At 43.4% G+C, this 15,905-nt stretch overlaps 3 protein-coding genes across 9 annotated transcripts; 2 read left to right on the top strand and 1 right to left on the bottom strand.

The window, feature by feature from the left end:
- Nucleotides 1–2,374: 2,374 nt before the first annotated feature.
- LOC139339051 (midnolin-like) lies at nt 2,375–6,398 on the top strand. 2 transcript variants are annotated; one of them, XM_070974487.1, is made up of 8 exons: nt 2,375–2,437; nt 2,565–2,818; nt 2,916–3,003; nt 3,095–3,157; nt 3,902–4,456; nt 4,661–4,766; nt 5,085–5,333; nt 5,732–6,398. In XM_070974487.1, the coding sequence occupies exons 2-8, from the start codon at nt 2,577–2,579 to the stop codon at nt 5,902–5,904; spliced, it is 1,476 nt and encodes a 491-aa protein (XP_070830588.1). In that variant the 5' UTR covers nt 2,375–2,437; nt 2,565–2,576; the 3' UTR covers nt 5,905–6,398. The 2 variants fall into 2 exon arrangements, with proteins under 2 accessions (XP_070830588.1, XP_070830587.1); XM_070974486.1 differs by having other exon boundaries at nt 2,379–2,818.
- Nucleotides 6,399–7,793: 1,395 nt separating this feature from the next.
- Nucleotides 7,794–12,864, top strand: cirbpa (cold inducible RNA binding protein a). 6 transcript variants are annotated; one of them, XR_011602624.1, is made up of 8 exons: nt 7,794–7,901; nt 8,681–8,791; nt 8,924–9,030; nt 9,304–9,415; nt 9,530–9,671; nt 9,769–9,827; nt 12,326–12,412; nt 12,510–12,864. XR_011602624.1 is itself a non-coding variant. In XM_070973272.1 (7 exons), exons 2-7 carry the CDS (start codon nt 8,692–8,694, stop codon nt 11,021–11,023), a joined length of 528 nt encoding a protein of 175 aa, XP_070829373.1. In that variant the 5' UTR covers nt 7,794–7,901; nt 8,681–8,691; the 3' UTR covers nt 11,024–11,277. The 6 variants fall into 6 exon arrangements, 4 of the variants coding, with proteins under 4 accessions (XP_070829373.1, XP_070829372.1, XP_070829371.1 ...); XR_011602623.1 differs by having other exon boundaries at nt 9,304–9,436; XM_070973272.1 differs by lacking the exons at nt 12,326–12,412; nt 12,510–12,864 and adding an exon at nt 11,016–11,277.
- A 763-nt stretch (nt 12,865–13,627) lies between these two features.
- ndufa13 (NADH:ubiquinone oxidoreductase subunit A13) lies at nt 13,628–15,640 on the bottom strand. The gene is made up of 5 exons (XM_070974321.1): nt 15,520–15,640; nt 14,747–14,825; nt 14,569–14,640; nt 14,325–14,394; nt 13,628–13,867 (listed from the first exon to the last, which is right to left on the bottom strand). The coding sequence occupies exons 1-5, from the start codon at nt 15,611–15,613 to the stop codon at nt 13,748–13,750; spliced, it is 435 nt and encodes a 144-aa protein (XP_070830422.1). The 5' UTR covers nt 15,614–15,640; the 3' UTR covers nt 13,628–13,747.
- Nucleotides 15,641–15,905: the final 265 nt, after the last annotated feature.

Below are 15,905 nucleotides of genomic sequence, written 5' to 3'. Positions count from 1 at the left end.
TTATGTTTAGACTCAGTCGAGAGTTTTTACCATTTTATGCTGCAAATATTTCCATGCATTCCACAATCTTTTCACATCTGAAGTGAACCTGTAACTTCTGCTGGACAACAGAAACTGAGGCCACAGCTGCAGGGTGATAATGGTAGAAGCCAAAATATGAACCATCATCATCTACTGACGCTTCTCAACGAGGTTTACGATATTTTTATTGCATCATTGTTTGTGTTTTGTGAAGCTTTATATGTTTTTTTCCTGGTGAGTTTTAAGTATCTGCAGGCATTAGGTAACAAATACTGTGGTATGTGGCATTGATCCATGCTATATGCTTGTCCTGATAAAAATAATTTGATAAATAAATAAGTAGTGTTTTGGAGCTCTGCTTTTGTTCGCTGTGTATTGGTGAACAGATGCTCTACATTTAAAACCAGTGAAGAGTCACAAATGCTCTCCTCCATCTGTGTTTCTGTGACAGTGTGACTGCCATTTGATGATATTCTCAATGAGATACGTGTTGAAATACTCAGGATTGATTCCTCAAATACAAATGTTTTTATCTCTGAAATTTCAGGCCCTCTAAGGTGCGACATGCCAGAGAGGACTGGAACATCTGGGAAATGATGCCAGGAGAGGCCGTGCAGGGGTGGGAGGAATGTGGAGGAGAGGATGAACGCTCTGTGTGTGTGTGTGTGTGTGTGTGTGTGTGTGTGTGTGTGTGTGTGTGTGTGTGTGTGTGTGTGTGTGTGTGTGTTCCTCGACGGTTGACGTCAGAGCTGCGTCTGTGCTTGCTCTAGAGAGCAGGACATCCTGTGGAATTGTTCTCGGCGAGGCCTGAAGAATGTAAAGCAGCCTCCTCTCCCTTCTCGGTGTGACCAACGTCTCAACAAGACGAGCTGTAAAAAATGTTGGGGAGGTGTGAGGGAGGGCAGGGAAGGCTCAGGGAGGACAGGATCTCCATCAAAATCTCACCGGGACATCGAGTTCATCGAGTCTCTTAAAGGGAGAAAAGACCAGTGTGGGATTCCTGTTGAATTCCAGTGAAGATTAAGATGAAGTTTTGAGTTTGATTTACTGTGACAGGATATCCCTCATATATCTGGAGCGTATATCTATGAGGCATGTTCGCACTGATGGAAAGACTCAGAGATGACAGTGCAGAAACAGCTCTGAAAAAAAAGACGATGCATAGCTTTGTGTTTTCCTACTGCACAGGTTGGTTCCTTACAGACACAATGAGACCAACATGTCTGCTTTTAGGAGAGGATGGAGAGGAGTGAGTGTGGGGGTGGGGTGAGGAGGGAGGTGGGCGATATGGGAGTGGTGACGCAGACTGGGTAAAGTGGGGGGTGTTGTGGGTGTAGCTATTTTTAGCTACCGTTAGGAGACACATATTAGCTGCATTCTCTGCCCTCCCCATCTTCCTACGTCACTTTACTCCAAGCTGCTCCTCTCCAGCATGCATCATGTGACAGGTGCAGCCCGAGACCCCGCTGTGGACCAGAGGTGGGACAGGAATACTAAACAGCCCAGGATGAAAAGCACTGCAGAATACAAAGGGTAGCCACTGCCTGTGAACGTGTCCTCCCACTGGCTCAACAGTGAGATTATGCAGCATCCACAGATGTGTGCGTGATGGACCGGGCACTTTGCCTTCAGCCCAGTGCATGCTGGGACAACTTTGAGCACCCCTGTGAGGCTGAAAAGAAAAAAAGAGGAATGACTGGAATATTCTTTAAATCTTCTTTAAATATAGCCTACCATATATCCAAGGGACATTCTTACATTTATTAAGTTTTATACAGTGCTTTGTAGACACACACTAAAATGCCTTTGAGTTGACAAGCGTATACTTAAAAGTCAATTCCATTTTATTCATATAACACAAAATCACATATTTGCCTCAGAGGGCTTTACAGTCTCTAGGTCTACTACATGCTGTAGTATTACTGTAGTGAAAAAAATTATATTATTTTTAGGTGCAAAGATAGTCGGGGGGCGCCCCCATTTTATTTATTTATTTATTTTTTTTAAATCATGACATGGAAAATAAAGGAGCTGAGCTCTTACAGTCATTTTCTGCTCATTATGTTTGGGTTCCACACACCATGGGCAGGTTTGGACAAAGTTAAACATGACAAGACTGCCTGTCTCCGGACATTTTGACATGATGACATTCTGTACAAAATGTTGGAGTGCCGTGCAGATTGCATCATTTATGAATGGTGAGTGAGGCACAAAACAGGGCGGGGCAGTGTGAGGACACAAGCGTTTTGATTGGACAGTACAAGCTGACTGGCCTCGGCGCTCTCGCTGATTGGTTGTGTGTGAGATTGGGCGGGGTCTGTACCGGCAGGGTTGGGGTGTTTTACGCTCGGTGGAGTAGTGCTGCATCTGTCACGGCCAGAGAGGAGAGCCGTACCAGCCTGTTGAGGGTAAACCGGTCTGTACTCTGAATTTTTAATGTTTAAAGACGCTTTACGCTCTTCATGTAATGAGAAGCAACCCTAAAGAAAACTTCTTTTCAATCTAACGACCGGAGTCTGATGTTTAATTTGGACCTTTCACAGTAAGTCAGCTGAATGGAGCAGCAGCAGCAGCAGCAGCAGCGGGGCCTCTGTAGCTTCACCCCGGGCTGCTCTGCACGCTGCGGGGCCGGGGTCTCCGCCGGTCAGCCCACCATGCGTTTGTCCATCACCTCCACCACCGGCAGCCCAGTGGAGCTCACTGTCCCCCGAGGAGAGACTGTGGAGGGACTGAGGACACACGTCTCCCAAAAACTCAGACTGCAAAGGGACAGGATCGTCCTCCTGTATAGAGACAGGTGAGTTTTCTTACACTGATGCGGTGATCTCTGGACAATTTATTTATTTAGTGTTATTTAGTCTTTATATGCTGACAGTGTGATGGATATTTGGCAGGCAGCTGACTGCAGGAAAACTGTTGGACCTGGGTGTAGCAGATGGCAGCAAACTGACCCTGGTCCCTGTCGTTGAAGCTGGTTTAGTAGTAAGTAAACCTCATTTTACACTGGGGGGAAAACACTGAGTTACACTCCACTTCATATAAAGAACTGTTTGTTCTATTTTCACTGCCGCAGTGCTCGACTGCCAGAGCTGAGAGAACTATGATGGACGTTTTGGAAAGTTTAACAGAAGTCCAGGTGAGAGTTTGGTTTGATGTCTGATTCTAACTGTGTGCTGTAAATGAGTAGACACCAGCTGAGTGCATGAATGGGAAAGGATTAAAGACATCAGACTATGCACTGGTGTGTGTTTTCCACAGATTTTGTTGAGAAGGATTTTAACACACCATCTCACTGGTGTCAGCAAAAATATGCATACATGTGCAAATATTATTGCATCATGGCCTTTGTTAAGGAAGTGCACAGTGTACCTGACAGTCATATAGCTGCATGACTCACCAAGAGGGAGCTAAAGCAGAATGCTGTGACCTAAAGTTTATTTAAAGTTATAAATCCTCGAGATTTTAGTGAAGTTAAACCTCATTGTTAACACTGCTTATCGTTGGCGCTTGTTTCTGTAATGGCCAATCGCTGTATTTACATTCATTAATGACTTAATGCCTCTAGTTTTCATGGTTACTGTTAGGGTCCACCAGTCCAGCCATTCAGGTTGCCTACAGAGGAGTAAATCCCAGTAAACAGTGCATGTGTGTAAACCAGTACATCCATGATGACTTTCGTCTTTATTCAAACAATGGCAGTTTATTTGGCAGATACACCAGTTGCTCCTCTGTTGCAGGATTTCTGACAAAGTAGCTGCTCAGTGAGTGTTTGTGATTGTGTTAACCACACGCACTGTTACCACAGTAACCACAGGTGTTGCCAAATTAACCAGAACCAAAATATTGCAAATTTAACTCTGGCCTCTTTCTCTCCTGACAGATCGGTGACTTCCTGTCTGGCCGCTCGCCTCTGACCATTAACCTGGGAATTGGTGCCCAGGTGATGTACGTGCAGCTCCAGCTGTCTGCGCAGAACGTGGCAGAGCTGCAGCAGCACCAAGACTTGAGAGCTGGGAGCAGCAGGAAGCTTCAAGCTGGCCTGCCCAGCATGAGCCACCTTGACTCTGCACACAGCACAGGATCAACTACCTCGCCTGCTTCCCAAACCTCCACCCTAGCCGTGGACTCTCCTGACGCTGCATCCTCGGGCCAATTTAGTGCTCAAAGACCCAGACCTTCCTTTAACTCAACAGCTCCCACATCCCGCTCATCCACCGTGGCCCCTGCTGGGAACTGCCATCACCCCTCATCTCCACATCAGTCCTGTCCTCCCCACTCGACAAACACATCTTCTCCTATTTCCAGCCTGTCTTTGCCCTCTGGCTGTCCTCATTCCAGCTGTCCTCTAGAAGCAGCTACACCAGTCTGCTCACCTGTTCCCACCGGCTCCATTCCTGGACCCCGAAGCCCACTACCAGCCTCAACCTACAGAGAGGTTAGCCTTACATATTCATCCACAAAAGTCAGTACAAATCACAATGCACCGCCATGCTGTCACCACAATGTATTAGTAGCAACATAACTTGCATAACAAGTAACCAGTGTAGATTTCCAAATGTCTGGTTTTTATTCACTCGTTTTTATTCCTCGTAATGGATGCTGAAAATAGGAGATCATGTTTCTCCCTCTTGTTTTACAGAGTGAAGTTGATGCCTCATCCACCGCAGAGCTGTGCAAGCAGCCAGGAGCAGTCATAGACACTTTTGTGAGCCATTCTCCAGGCATCTTCTCCGGGACTTTTTCTGGCAAGTGTGTGAGCAGCAGAGGCCTGAAGATCAGCTCAGTCATGTTTTCTAGAACTGAAACTAACAATTAACTGATTAGTTATTTGGTTTATGGAATATCAGAAAATAGTGACACTGACTCAGACTGTATTCAGACTGCTTGTCTTGTTCTCCATCAGTCCAAGAGCCAAAGATTCAGTTTGCTCTGATATGACAAATGAAAGCAGCAAATCAGCTTGAATTCCTCCTTATTTTTCATCCACTATAATCGATATCTCTCTCTCTCTCTCTCTCTCTCTCTCTCTCATTTCCCCGGCTCTCTTCTTATCCCATCATCAGGCACTCTGGCCCCTTGCAGTCAGAACGGCACCAGCCATCCTCGGAGGGGCATTGCCATCATTCTGCAGATCCTCAATGATCTCCTCAGAGCAGCCTGCCACCACCAGGGGGCTTCACCTGCCTTCTCTCCTCCCCACTGTCCTGCATCAAACCCAGCAGCCAGCCAGCTGCACACAGCAGAGGAGCAAAGCAAAGCAAAGAGCGAAACGCTGGTGACCCAGAGGGCAGAGCGCCTCGGTAAAACCCCAGGTGAGCTGTACCCATTATATTTTGTCAACTTTGAATCATGACATTTAACGCTTGAACACTGGAGGAGTTTCTGAACTTTGCATCCATACTAGATTGTATTATTATGTATTTATTCTGAGTTTTTCTGGAGTCTTATTTACTTTGTCTTTTGACCTGCATATGTGAACCACATTTTGTCAAATATTTGCCCTGATGATGATGATGATGAATTAAAATCCTGCCCTTCCAGTGTGCAGAGACTTCTTTTCTCCACCTTTTACTCCTCTACCAAAAAAAAAAAGACAAAACAGATTTGTAATGATAAATTGTCTTTTTCATGGGAAAACACACCCAAAACACACACATAAGTTTATTTTTGTGTGGCATCTCTAACATGTTTCTTCTTCCCTCTCCTGTAGGCGAGGAGAGTCTCCCCCTCCAGTCATCCACACAGGAGAATCAAGCATTGCACTGTAAGCTAGAGCGCCTGCAGGTTTTGATGCATCAGAGGCGTCTTCGTAGGCGGACCCGCAGGACCTCACACCTCTTGCAGACGTCTCACCCGTACCAGCATCGGCAGTATCGTCCCTAGTCTCCCGAACGGAAACGATCCACCCACTGTGATAGCAGTGGCAGCTTTCTGTTGAGCAAGGGTGCCTCGAGGAACCAGACCAGAGCTGACCTCTGACCTTGTGGAACAGGGCAAAGTGCAGCAGAGTGCATGCTTTGTCGCTGTTTTTACATTATGAGCATTTCTGGAGACACAAGATCGGAGGAGTCGGGTTCCTGTGGCAGTCACTGCACTGAGCATGTTCCTTCATGCAACACAATGGCTCTCATTGTTATGTAGCACATAAGTCACAAAATGTTCCCGTGTACATTTTCATGCCATACGTCATGGTGCTTTGTACAAAGTCTTCTTAATGTTTGTGTATGTATTCCAATGCCTTAACCATACATGTCTCGAATGTAAACTGTGTGTTTTGTTCTGTGCAGAGGATGTTCCTCTGAAATGTTTTACTTATGCAATATTAAAATATAAACACAAAGAAGGGAAAAATATGCAAAGAATAAAGGAAAGAGTGGAAAAAACAATTGCGTGTCAAGCCCGTTTCAGATGTGGAACATTGCAGCTTTCATCTATTAAAGTGATTTATTTTGGTCATTCAGAGAGATTTGCAATGATATGAAGCAGGAAGCCTCTCAGTTCTCTCACAGCCTGCATTGCTCAGTCTGGTAACAGAGAACTAAAGAAATGTTTTTAATCTCCCGTGAGCGTTAACTCCCTAACATATGCCTATTCATAACGCGCCTCTTGATTCATAAGATGCCTGTCTATGTCCCAGGTAAGCCAGCGAAATGTGACGGCCAGGTCCCACAAATCCCTTGTTCCTCATTTGAAGAGATCCACACCTTCACAAGTGGAAGCTCTCTAAGAGTTTTACTGAGCAGTGAGTGTCTTAAGTCTCGTCTGAGGCGCTGAATAACAGCTGACAGAAACCAAGTGCAGAAGACAAAACTTTGAAAATCTTGTGAGCTGCTGAGCTGCTCACAGCACGAGAGTGCTGTCATATTGACATGACGGTGCACAAACTGTAATCGAGGTGGATTGATTGCAGGATTATTCCACTTGGAGAAATCCAACACTGAAGCAAGTTAGGCAACATATTTAACCAAAACGTGCAATAAGTGACAAAAAATCTGCCCACCAACACCTCTAAAGGTCACGAAATTAAATTTACATTCGATGCAAAGCTGAAAATAGATATCCTCTGTCATCCATTGTGTTCTTGGCATCCTTCTATCCAATCTAATCCAACCCAATCCAATTTAAAACATGCATGTACACAATTATTCTTTTGTGATGTCTCAGTGTGATGTGAAAACCCAAAGCTTGGTAAAGTCAGAGTGGACATTTAAGTAGGATACATCTTGTGTCCAGTAGTTTAATCTGTTGCATTTTCAGGTCATTCATCAGATCATTTTAGGATTTTTTTAAATTATTGAACAAATGGGGTTTACAAACTCAAGTCGGGCAACATCATGGCAGAAACACTGGGATTGATTGATTGATTGATTGATTGATTGATTGATTGATTGATTGATTGATTGATTGATTGATTGATATAAGAAAAATGCAAATTAAACAATTAAGATGCGAAGACTAACTTGAAAAGACAGAGACTTAGACATGACTTCAGTCATGTTGGTAAGAATCTGATTTTTGGGGGACAGAATCCTTATGGATGATATATAACTTTTCAATTCATTTTAAAAACAGGGTAGGGAAGGATATTGTTCTTAAACTTATACTTATGAACATGATATTTGCCCAATATTATAACGGAATTCACCACATGTGAACCATTGTAATTCAAAGATTTTTGAAGCAGGGAGTGAGGCACTAAAACCCATGATGTTATACCGGCGGGCATAGTAGGTGGCGGTATGTTCCCTGTTGAACTACCACTAAATGGAAAGAAGAAGAGGTCCCCGCGCAGAGCAATGAAAAGCGGAGAGCTCCTCCTGCCTTCTCTCATTCGACCTGCAGAGCTGCTCCTCATCCTCTAGATCCCTGCCAAGGAAAAGGTAATTGTGATTTTACGATTTTCTTTCTTTCTTTTTTTTTAGCGGTGCTTTAGACGTGTTTGCGGGCATCTGTGTTTGCAAGGCTGCGTAACTGTTGGCCTGATATCAGGTATTAAATGCCACGTTTTTTTTAAAAGAAAGTGTTCTGTGAACAGTATCTTATAGACGGAAATTTGATTTGATTGTTTTCATTAAACCGGTCGCCATTAGTCCGCGCCGAAATGTGTTGCGTTGTGTTGCTCTTCGGACAAAGCGTATGAAACTGCATGAAATTTTGCACATTACCCTGATCCTATTAATTTTTTGAGCAATTATATAACCCAGAATATAAAGCGCCCCGAGGCGTATGAAGCTAATTGCTCGGTCAGCGACACAAAGTGAGGAGCGTAAGCTCGATGCTACAAAATGGCGCTGAAAAGAAAATTTCCGCTAGCTAATCCGCTAGCCCAACGGTACCACGTTTATGGGTCTGGGGCCTAGTTGGACGTGCTCTCATCAATGGCGGCAATTGGCATATATGCATATATGTGATTTGACTTTTATTTAAACTTAAGATGGAATAAAGGCTTTCATGCCAGGGACTCGCGCTCAAAAGGCGCAGGTTATAATGAGCGTCGCGCTTAACGGGACCACTGACCCGTTTTTCGCACTGCGTGAGATGACGGTATTTGCTGCCGATGTTTATGGAGCGAGGGGGCGTCGCAGCGCCGGTTCATTCGCATAGAATTGTGTAAATGTTTTGTATTTGCTTTGTGTGATTTTTGGTGTTTGTTTTCTAGCTACATTGAAGATGTCGGATGAGGGTAAATTGTTCATCGGAGGACTGAGCTTCGAGACCAACGAGGAGTCTCTGGCTGCGGCCTTCGGCAAATATGGAACCATCGAAAAAGGTTTATCCTGCGGGGCTTTTCGCTTTTACTTTCTATCACGCATCCTTCCTGAGCCCACGTGGGTTTTTTTGTGTTAAAAGTCGACTTTTTCCAATACTTTTCATTAAAACGTGCTTTCTTTCCCTCCATCAGTGGATGTGATCAGAGACAAAGAGACGGGAAGATCTCGCGGTTTCGGCTTTGTGAAATACGATAATGCCGATGATGCGAAAGACGCAATGACAGCAATGAACGGAAAGGTAAATGAACACTACACACTTTAACACGATATTCACAACTTATTTGCCTTTTTTTTTTTTCTTTTTTTTAAGAATTTCATTATTTACATTTACATTTATTGAAGTCTTCATAGCTAAGCTTTTTGATATGTCTGCACGTGGTATATATTATTTTGGTTAGTCTGTATCGTGGTATACTGAAAGGAAACCATTTTAAGCCACATGGCACCATGTGTAGATACATCTGCAGTATGGCTGAAATTCAAAAAATTGATAGTCGCCTTTGTGCTTCAGTCTCTAGATGGTCGGGCTATTCGCGTGGATGAAGCAGGAAAGGGTGGACGCTCCAGAGGTGGATTCGCACCAGGCACACGGGGTGGCAGATTCGGTGGATCTCGGGGGAGAGGTGGGCGAGGTTACTCCAGAGGTGAAAACTGGGTGTCTACATTGTTGTGATGGATTTGTTCTACATACTGTTAATTCCTCCACATTTCTCATTTTGGGTATATTGTCTTTGGAGGAGGAGGATACAATGGTGACCGGGCCTACGGTGACAGGAGTTATAGCGACAGGGGCTTCGGAAGTGGAGATAGGAGCTTTAATAGCGGCGGATACAGGAGTGGAGGATACTCCTCAGGCGGTGGCGGCTACAGAGAAAATAGGTAAGGTGCTTGATGAAGCCACACCTAACACTGAATTGCATGTTTGTTTGGAAAACAAACAAAATTGACATTATGAAATGTTTTTTTTGTTTTCCAGGGGTCAGGGTGGATATGGTGACCGCTCTGGATCCTACCGCGATGGATATGACGGCTATGGTAAGCATGACTGACGTGTATTTGTGTTGCGTACGTAGCCTTATGTTGGGGCTGTTTAATTTCAAATTTACTTTAAACCAGTTTCACTGATAACAATTTCTAGCATCACACACCAGTAAGTTATGCTGAATCCTCTCTGTTGGCTGTGGTACCAAGCACCAAATCACACTAGAAGTTATCACACATTGAATTTAATAAGACCATTTCACAGCCCCAACATATGAGAACTTGGATTGTGTATGCCCCTCAGTTTTGTACCCGAGCCCAAGTTGATGCCTCTGTATACGGTTGCCAAATTTTGCTAGCCCCCACCCCCCGCCCCACTCTGGTTACAGAGGCTGGCAAGCAATGACGAGCAGCAAATGCTGAATGTTACTTATTCTGATTTTGCTCGTATCTAAGCTGATGGATCCCCTTATGCAAAAACTGAGGGAGGGTTTTTGGACTGTCTGGTGGGTTGAGGGGATGTTGTGAAACTCCAGTGTTGGAACTTTCAGTGTCTTTACCTGTGTGCCCACTTCTTATCCTCAGCTACACACGAGTAAACGTCTCCCTGATTCAAGATCATCACTTGGCTGGCTGTATTTCAAAGATGCGCTCCTCAAGAAAAATGTCCACGTGTTATTGCTGACCTTAGTTTTGTAGTTTTGTTGTAGTAGCTCAAGCATCTTGTAGCCATGAGTTTTGGTCATTCCTTAACAATGTTACAAATTACAGTTCATGACTTGAACTGCTTGATTGGGCATCTTTATTCCTCAAAGGTCGTTTGCTAACTAAAAGGCACCTGTGTCACTGATTAGTGTTTTAGTCCCAATTTGGGGATCGAACAACGGCTCTCCACATGGCTTTTCGTTCAACGGCCACTATCATCGCTGTAGACTTTTTTTGACCAGCACGTTAAAGTGTTTCCTGATTTTGATTCCTCATTTAGTTTTCTTTTTTTTTTTTTTCTTCTCTTTTTTTAAATTGAAGTATCCGATGGGGCTTGTTTTTGTTTTTTTCTTATTTCCCCTGTTGGTCCCTGTGACTGACCTACCTCTTGCCAGGTTTTAAACTTTTTGAGGAAAGATCTAATTACTCTTAAACAGGCTTTTGGGGGATTTATGCTAAATTCCTTTTACTATTAAAAACTTAGTTTAGCTGAGGCTCCTGTGTGTTCAATTTCCCAAAAGAGTGAATTCCTTTCAGACTGGTGAGCTACACCTCCGAAGTGGCCGGCTGTTCATGAAGTCTGTCCAAGGTATCTTCTGTGCTCTGCTCAACATCTGCATTTTAAATGTGCTGTAAAATGGACTAATCTTGTTTAAGTGATCGAAAAATGTAACTTCGTTTTCCCTAAAGTAAAATCACAGCCGGGAACAGTTTTGTACTTTATGTTCTTTGTATGATCAACTTTTTTTCTTTGTCAGTTTGGCTTCATGGAGCCTATTAAACAGACTGTGGAAAATAATCTCGATTCTTTTGCCTTTCAAAACTATCGCATGGGGGAGTTTAATGCTGCGTGAGAACAGTCACCTGCACTGAAATTACACATGGATTTCTTTGGAGGGCAATTATGAATTGGCAGTTGAGTTGGTTCGCTAGATAAAAGGATCAGCCTTAATTGGGTTTTTTTTTCAAAAGTCCACTTCATTTGACAAGCTGCCTGTCTGGATTTCTAAGATCTCAAAACTAAAGATGGTTTTTGGCCCAGTGAATCCTGTGCAGGTCTCAAACCATCAATTGTCCAAATGTGTTTTGAAAGGAAACTTTGATAATGTCTTAAGCTCAAACCTCTAGCGAGGTTTAAACAGGCCCCTTAAAGTGGCATGTGGAAATGCTGGGGAAACATCAGCTGGTGTCTGGTCATGTTAATGCTTCATTACGTTCAAGAGGTCAGCTACTTCAAAAACCTACAAGTCCTTGGAGAGTGAAGTGTTGCGCCTACCAACAAGTGCTCATCAGAGATGAAAGCTGCTCTCTTGCCTAGGTCATATGTGGAGAAAGTAGGCCAATGCACGTGAGGTAAAAATCTCCTTTTGCTTTGCTCACATCCTTCAAACTCAGTTCTCATTGTTTCCATGAATACCTTCAAGTTAGTCATTTTTAGTCCTCTGCTTCAAATGTCGCCTACAACATGCCATGGCCCCTTCCCCGAATCTGATTCATACAGACAAGTCCAGTAACGAAATGTTTCTATGAAGCTCCCCTGGATTGTAGTGTTCACCGCCCGAGACCACCAAAAAAAAAAGAAAGCGTTGGCCTCTAAGTCGTGCGTAGTATTGTGCTCAGTCCACTTCTGTTCACTGCATTAGTCCTCAAATTTGCTCCATTAATGTCCCTCAGCAGTCCTAATTGTGCAAGGTGTCTAGACCGTATTCAGTTTCTCTTTGTATCCTTAACTTATGAATGAGCGGTGAGTTTCAGACTCATGAATAGGATTGCATGCATTTTATTGTGCCTTGTTTTGTCACATTTTAGTTGCCAGGCTTAATCCATTTCTTAATCCTTTTCTCTAGATTAAACTGGCCAGCAGAGGCTTCACTGGATCTCCTCACGGCTGAAGTGTCCGGCTTTAGACGGCAGTGATGGATGGCAGCTATCAGGTAAAAATCTTTGTCCTAGTACTGCGAGTCATTGAAAATGTCATGTTTTGTCGCTGGTGCCTGGCTGATTATGTAATGTCTTGCTGCCCTGCTTCAGGTCCAAAGTGCTGCAGCAGTGTCGAGCTGTAAGCAGTGGCTGCATGGGAGGATCCTGCCAAGTAGAAGTTCAAGGCTTTCATGAATATCAAATGTTGGCTTGCCCGAGAGACATTTTTTTCCAAACGTAATGTCCGTGTCAAAGTCCATGATATCCAGTTCAAGCAAAAATGGGCAGGATGGCAGACGCTGTACGCCATAGTGACTGAACGATTTCTTCTGAATTCACCGTTTTGTCCCCTTCAAGCAGTATTTGAGACTTAGTGCTGTTTTGACCACTTTAAGGCTAATTGAACGAGACATCTTTTTGTACTGCAATTTCAAAAATAAAATTGTGGGGGGAATGACAACCATCAACTGTCGTCTAACAGTCTCTTTATACTTGCCTGAGTATTTTTAGATTTAGTCGAGTCATCGTTGAGTTGATGTTCATTTCAATGTTAGCGTGAGCTTTTTAGTGGACTTCATGGTGGTTAATATGACATGTTACAACCATGATTACAAAGAAGTTCAAAACACTCGCCAATCCTTTTTGACACTTAAAATATAATGTCTTTGTACTGTTCATTAGTTTCTGTAAGTATATACTTATTCTGAATTTGGTGAAGCAACGTCTCATGTTTGAAACGAGTTGGCACAGGAACAACTGTGCATAAAACTGATTATTTGATAACCCACAACCGAAAAACTACAGGCAATATATTGAATGTTTCAGCTCCTCAGCTTCATTAATTTTTGTAAATACATTCATGAGCCCTGGAAGCCGATGTGTAGAAGCTATTATTAGGCAAAGTTAAAGACAAGTTGAAAGTTGTACAACTCAAAAACTGAGTAATGCACCATCAAGAGGAAGTCTGGTTTTTTTTCCTGCAACAAAATGTCCTCACTGGTCCAACCTAAAGGAAAAGCTTCAACACATATGAGTAGTTTAATAACAATGAACCATTGCTCATCATGGTTTACGTACACTAAATATATTTAGTCAACTAAGAAGTTCCATATTTACCTCTTGAATGTAGTGGGGCTGCAGGATAGTATGGCATAAAACTAGGTAATACTACTACAAAGCTACTTGGTGGTACAGTAATTGAAAAAATGACAGGTAAACCAAGGTGAGGTACAGAAAAAAAATACTTTAATATTGAACATTTACAAGCTGAATTGAGCGAGGGCTCAGGTCCACGAGGTGCTGGCTGCGGAAGGTGGAGAAGCTCAGGACACAGTCTGTCTCGGTGGCACTTACACGTACCACACGAAGCCGAAGCGCTCGTGCTGGAGCTCTTCGCGCGGCCGGAGGTTGAACAGCTCCTCGCACAGAGGGGTGACCCAACGGTCTGTGTTGAAGACGCTCTCGCCGACCTGCACGAGGGTTAAAGACAAACACCGTCCGTGTCAATACAGGAACACTGATGTTAACCAGCAGCACGCAAACAGGTGAGAACTGGAAGCAAAACTGAACATTAATTTTTAAATAACATGAACATTCACAGCTACAGTAACGTTGGCTGGCTCCAAAGGTTATTTGGTTAAAAAAAAAAGGACATGCTTTCACATCACAGTAATCAATGTGTACAACCTTTCTGACTCATCTATGAATCCAGATGTTAATTAAATGTGACAGCTGTGATTAAAATCTGTCAGCCGTCCTGTATGTTGAATTTACTGAATACTTGCAGTCTTCGGATCTAAAATTAAGGATTAAGCAGTATGAGGCACTTATAGTAGAAATGGCCTGAATTCAGCATTTAATCACAGTAATCACATGATGTAAACCTCCAAAATGTCACAACAAAGACTGATCACAGCTTTTCTTTACCTTCCAACCTGGAACGTCCTTCATGACAATCGCCTCTTCCTCCAAATTTTCCCTCATCATCCGCAGGTACCTGAGGGGAAATTCATGTTAGGTGAAGAGCTAACCTGACAGAGTAACCATCAGATTAAAAACTAAATGTGTGTGTGTGTGTGTGTGTGTGTGTGTGTGTGTGTGTGTGTGTGTGTGTGTGTGTGTGTGTGTGTGTGTGTGTGTGTGTGTGGTTTTCTTGTTGTTGTTTGGTCACCTTCGGTCTTTCTCTGCCTGCAGCAGGGGCATCAGAGCTACCCTGGCCTCCATCTCCTCAATCTGTAAGCGCCTGCAGTGAACAAACACACATCACCACAAGCTTCCAGCCTGACTGCAACATTACACAGTGTTGGACTGTATTTAAACCCAGAGTGTAATTACAAAAATGATCCTACCTCCTCTCTCTGTTCCACTTGAAAAGCCTCCAGTAACCAAACACCATGATGCCAATGCCAATGCCAAACATGCTATATCCTGTTGATCAAAGATTTCATCAATGACAGCTAATTGCGAAATTGTATCTTACCACAGGTGAGCTAATGAGTTACATCCCGAACACATTATCAGCTCGGTTTCGAAATCAGCCTATTTAAACCTGTTTTCTGTCTGTTCAGCAGTAACATCTCACATGTCAATATTTGGTAAATCTTGCATGCTCGAATCATCTGTTACACACTGGTACAGAATGTGATGGGTCAGATTTAACCCCAGTTACAAGTAAATAAAAGAGTTGGTGTTATGATTTCCACACAGAAACTAAGATGTCTGTGCCCAACTAAAGCTGTCGGAATGAACTGCAGTGAATAAAGTATAACGCTCATTTCCAATCTAGAACAATTCATATCATGTGTGACCGAACCTATAATCAAAGTGTTAGCTAGCTAGCAAGCAGCTATCATCACTGTCAACAACAATTTGCACAACACAGTTGTTTGGCCACTTTCACATCACACTGTTAACACACATAGGTATTGTTCCTCCACATGACAGGTATACATTTTCACCTTTCGACGTTTTAATTGTGATAGATTAGCTTCTTTGTCTGTCCCACTGAGGTTAACCTGTTAGCATTAGCCACTGTTGAGTAAATTGTCCCATGACCTGTGCATATCTAAGAGCTCGTGACTGGTCCTGTGTATTTCGGTAGCTCGGTGTGTAATGTAAGTACCAGAGAGTCCTCGTTTCGGCAGATTTCTCTTGTAATCAAACGCAGAATAGCCTCCCGGAGGAGGCATGTCCTGCTTCACCTTGGACCCCGCCATCTTCCTCCAGCCTTCTCGCCACTACAGCTGCTGACGTCACTTTTGGAACACTTCCTCCCTCGTGCGGAAAAGCTCGTGTGGCTCTCTACCGCCCCCATGTGTCCGGATGACAAGTTTTTATTTTCATGCTTTTTATGGCCCTTGACATCTTATTTTAAAGAACCACACGAGTTTTAACATTTTCCAATTCGTTCACATTATTAAATATGAAGTTGACATTAAGACACACTGCAGCTGGTGTCGTAGATGTTTTAATTTGCACTTGTTCACTTTCCACCAGCCAGTTTCCCTT

This window comes from Chaetodon trifascialis, chromosome 11 (genome assembly GCF_039877785.1).
Source record: "Chaetodon trifascialis isolate fChaTrf1 chromosome 11, fChaTrf1.hap1, whole genome shotgun sequence".
Classification (NCBI taxonomy): domain Eukaryota; kingdom Metazoa; phylum Chordata; class Actinopteri; order Chaetodontiformes; family Chaetodontidae; genus Chaetodon; species Chaetodon trifascialis.
This window is presented reverse-complemented; position numbering and strand designations above follow the sequence as displayed.

Excerpts from the sequence above, each read along its gene's own strand:
- cirbpa (XM_070973269.1), top strand. The coding sequence starts at position 8,692 with ATGTCGGATGAGGGTAAATTGTTCATCGGAGGACTGAGCTTCGAGACC. Across the intron at positions 8,792-8,923 it reads ATATGGAACCATCGAAAAAG|TGGATGTGATCAGAGACAAA; the intron begins GTTTATCCTGCG and ends TCCCTCCATCAG. Across the intron at positions 9,672-9,768 it reads GGCGGCTACAGAGAAAATAG|GGGTCAGGGTGGATATGGTG; the intron begins GTAAGGTGCTTG and ends TTTGTTTTCCAG.
- LOC139339051 (XM_070974487.1), top strand. The coding sequence starts at position 2,577 with ATGGAGCAGCAGCAGCAGCAGCAGCAGCGGGGCCTCTGTAGCTTCACC. Across the intron at positions 2,819-2,915 it reads GTCCTCCTGTATAGAGACAG|GCAGCTGACTGCAGGAAAAC; the intron begins GTGAGTTTTCTT and ends GATATTTGGCAG. Across the intron at positions 3,158-3,901 it reads AAAGTTTAACAGAAGTCCAG|ATCGGTGACTTCCTGTCTGG; the intron begins GTGAGAGTTTGG and ends CTCTCCTGACAG.
- ndufa13 (XM_070974321.1), bottom strand. The coding sequence starts at position 15,613 with ATGGCGGGGTCCAAGGTGAAGCAGGACATGCCTCCTCCGGGAGGCTAT. Across the intron at positions 14,826-15,519 it reads GCCGAAACGAGGACTCTCTG|GATATAGCATGTTTGGCATT; the intron begins GTACTTACATTA and ends TTTGATCAACAG. Across the intron at positions 13,868-14,324 it reads AGGACGTTCCAGGTTGGAAG|GTCGGCGAGAGCGTCTTCAA; the intron begins GTAAAGAAAAGC and ends ACCCTCGTGCAG.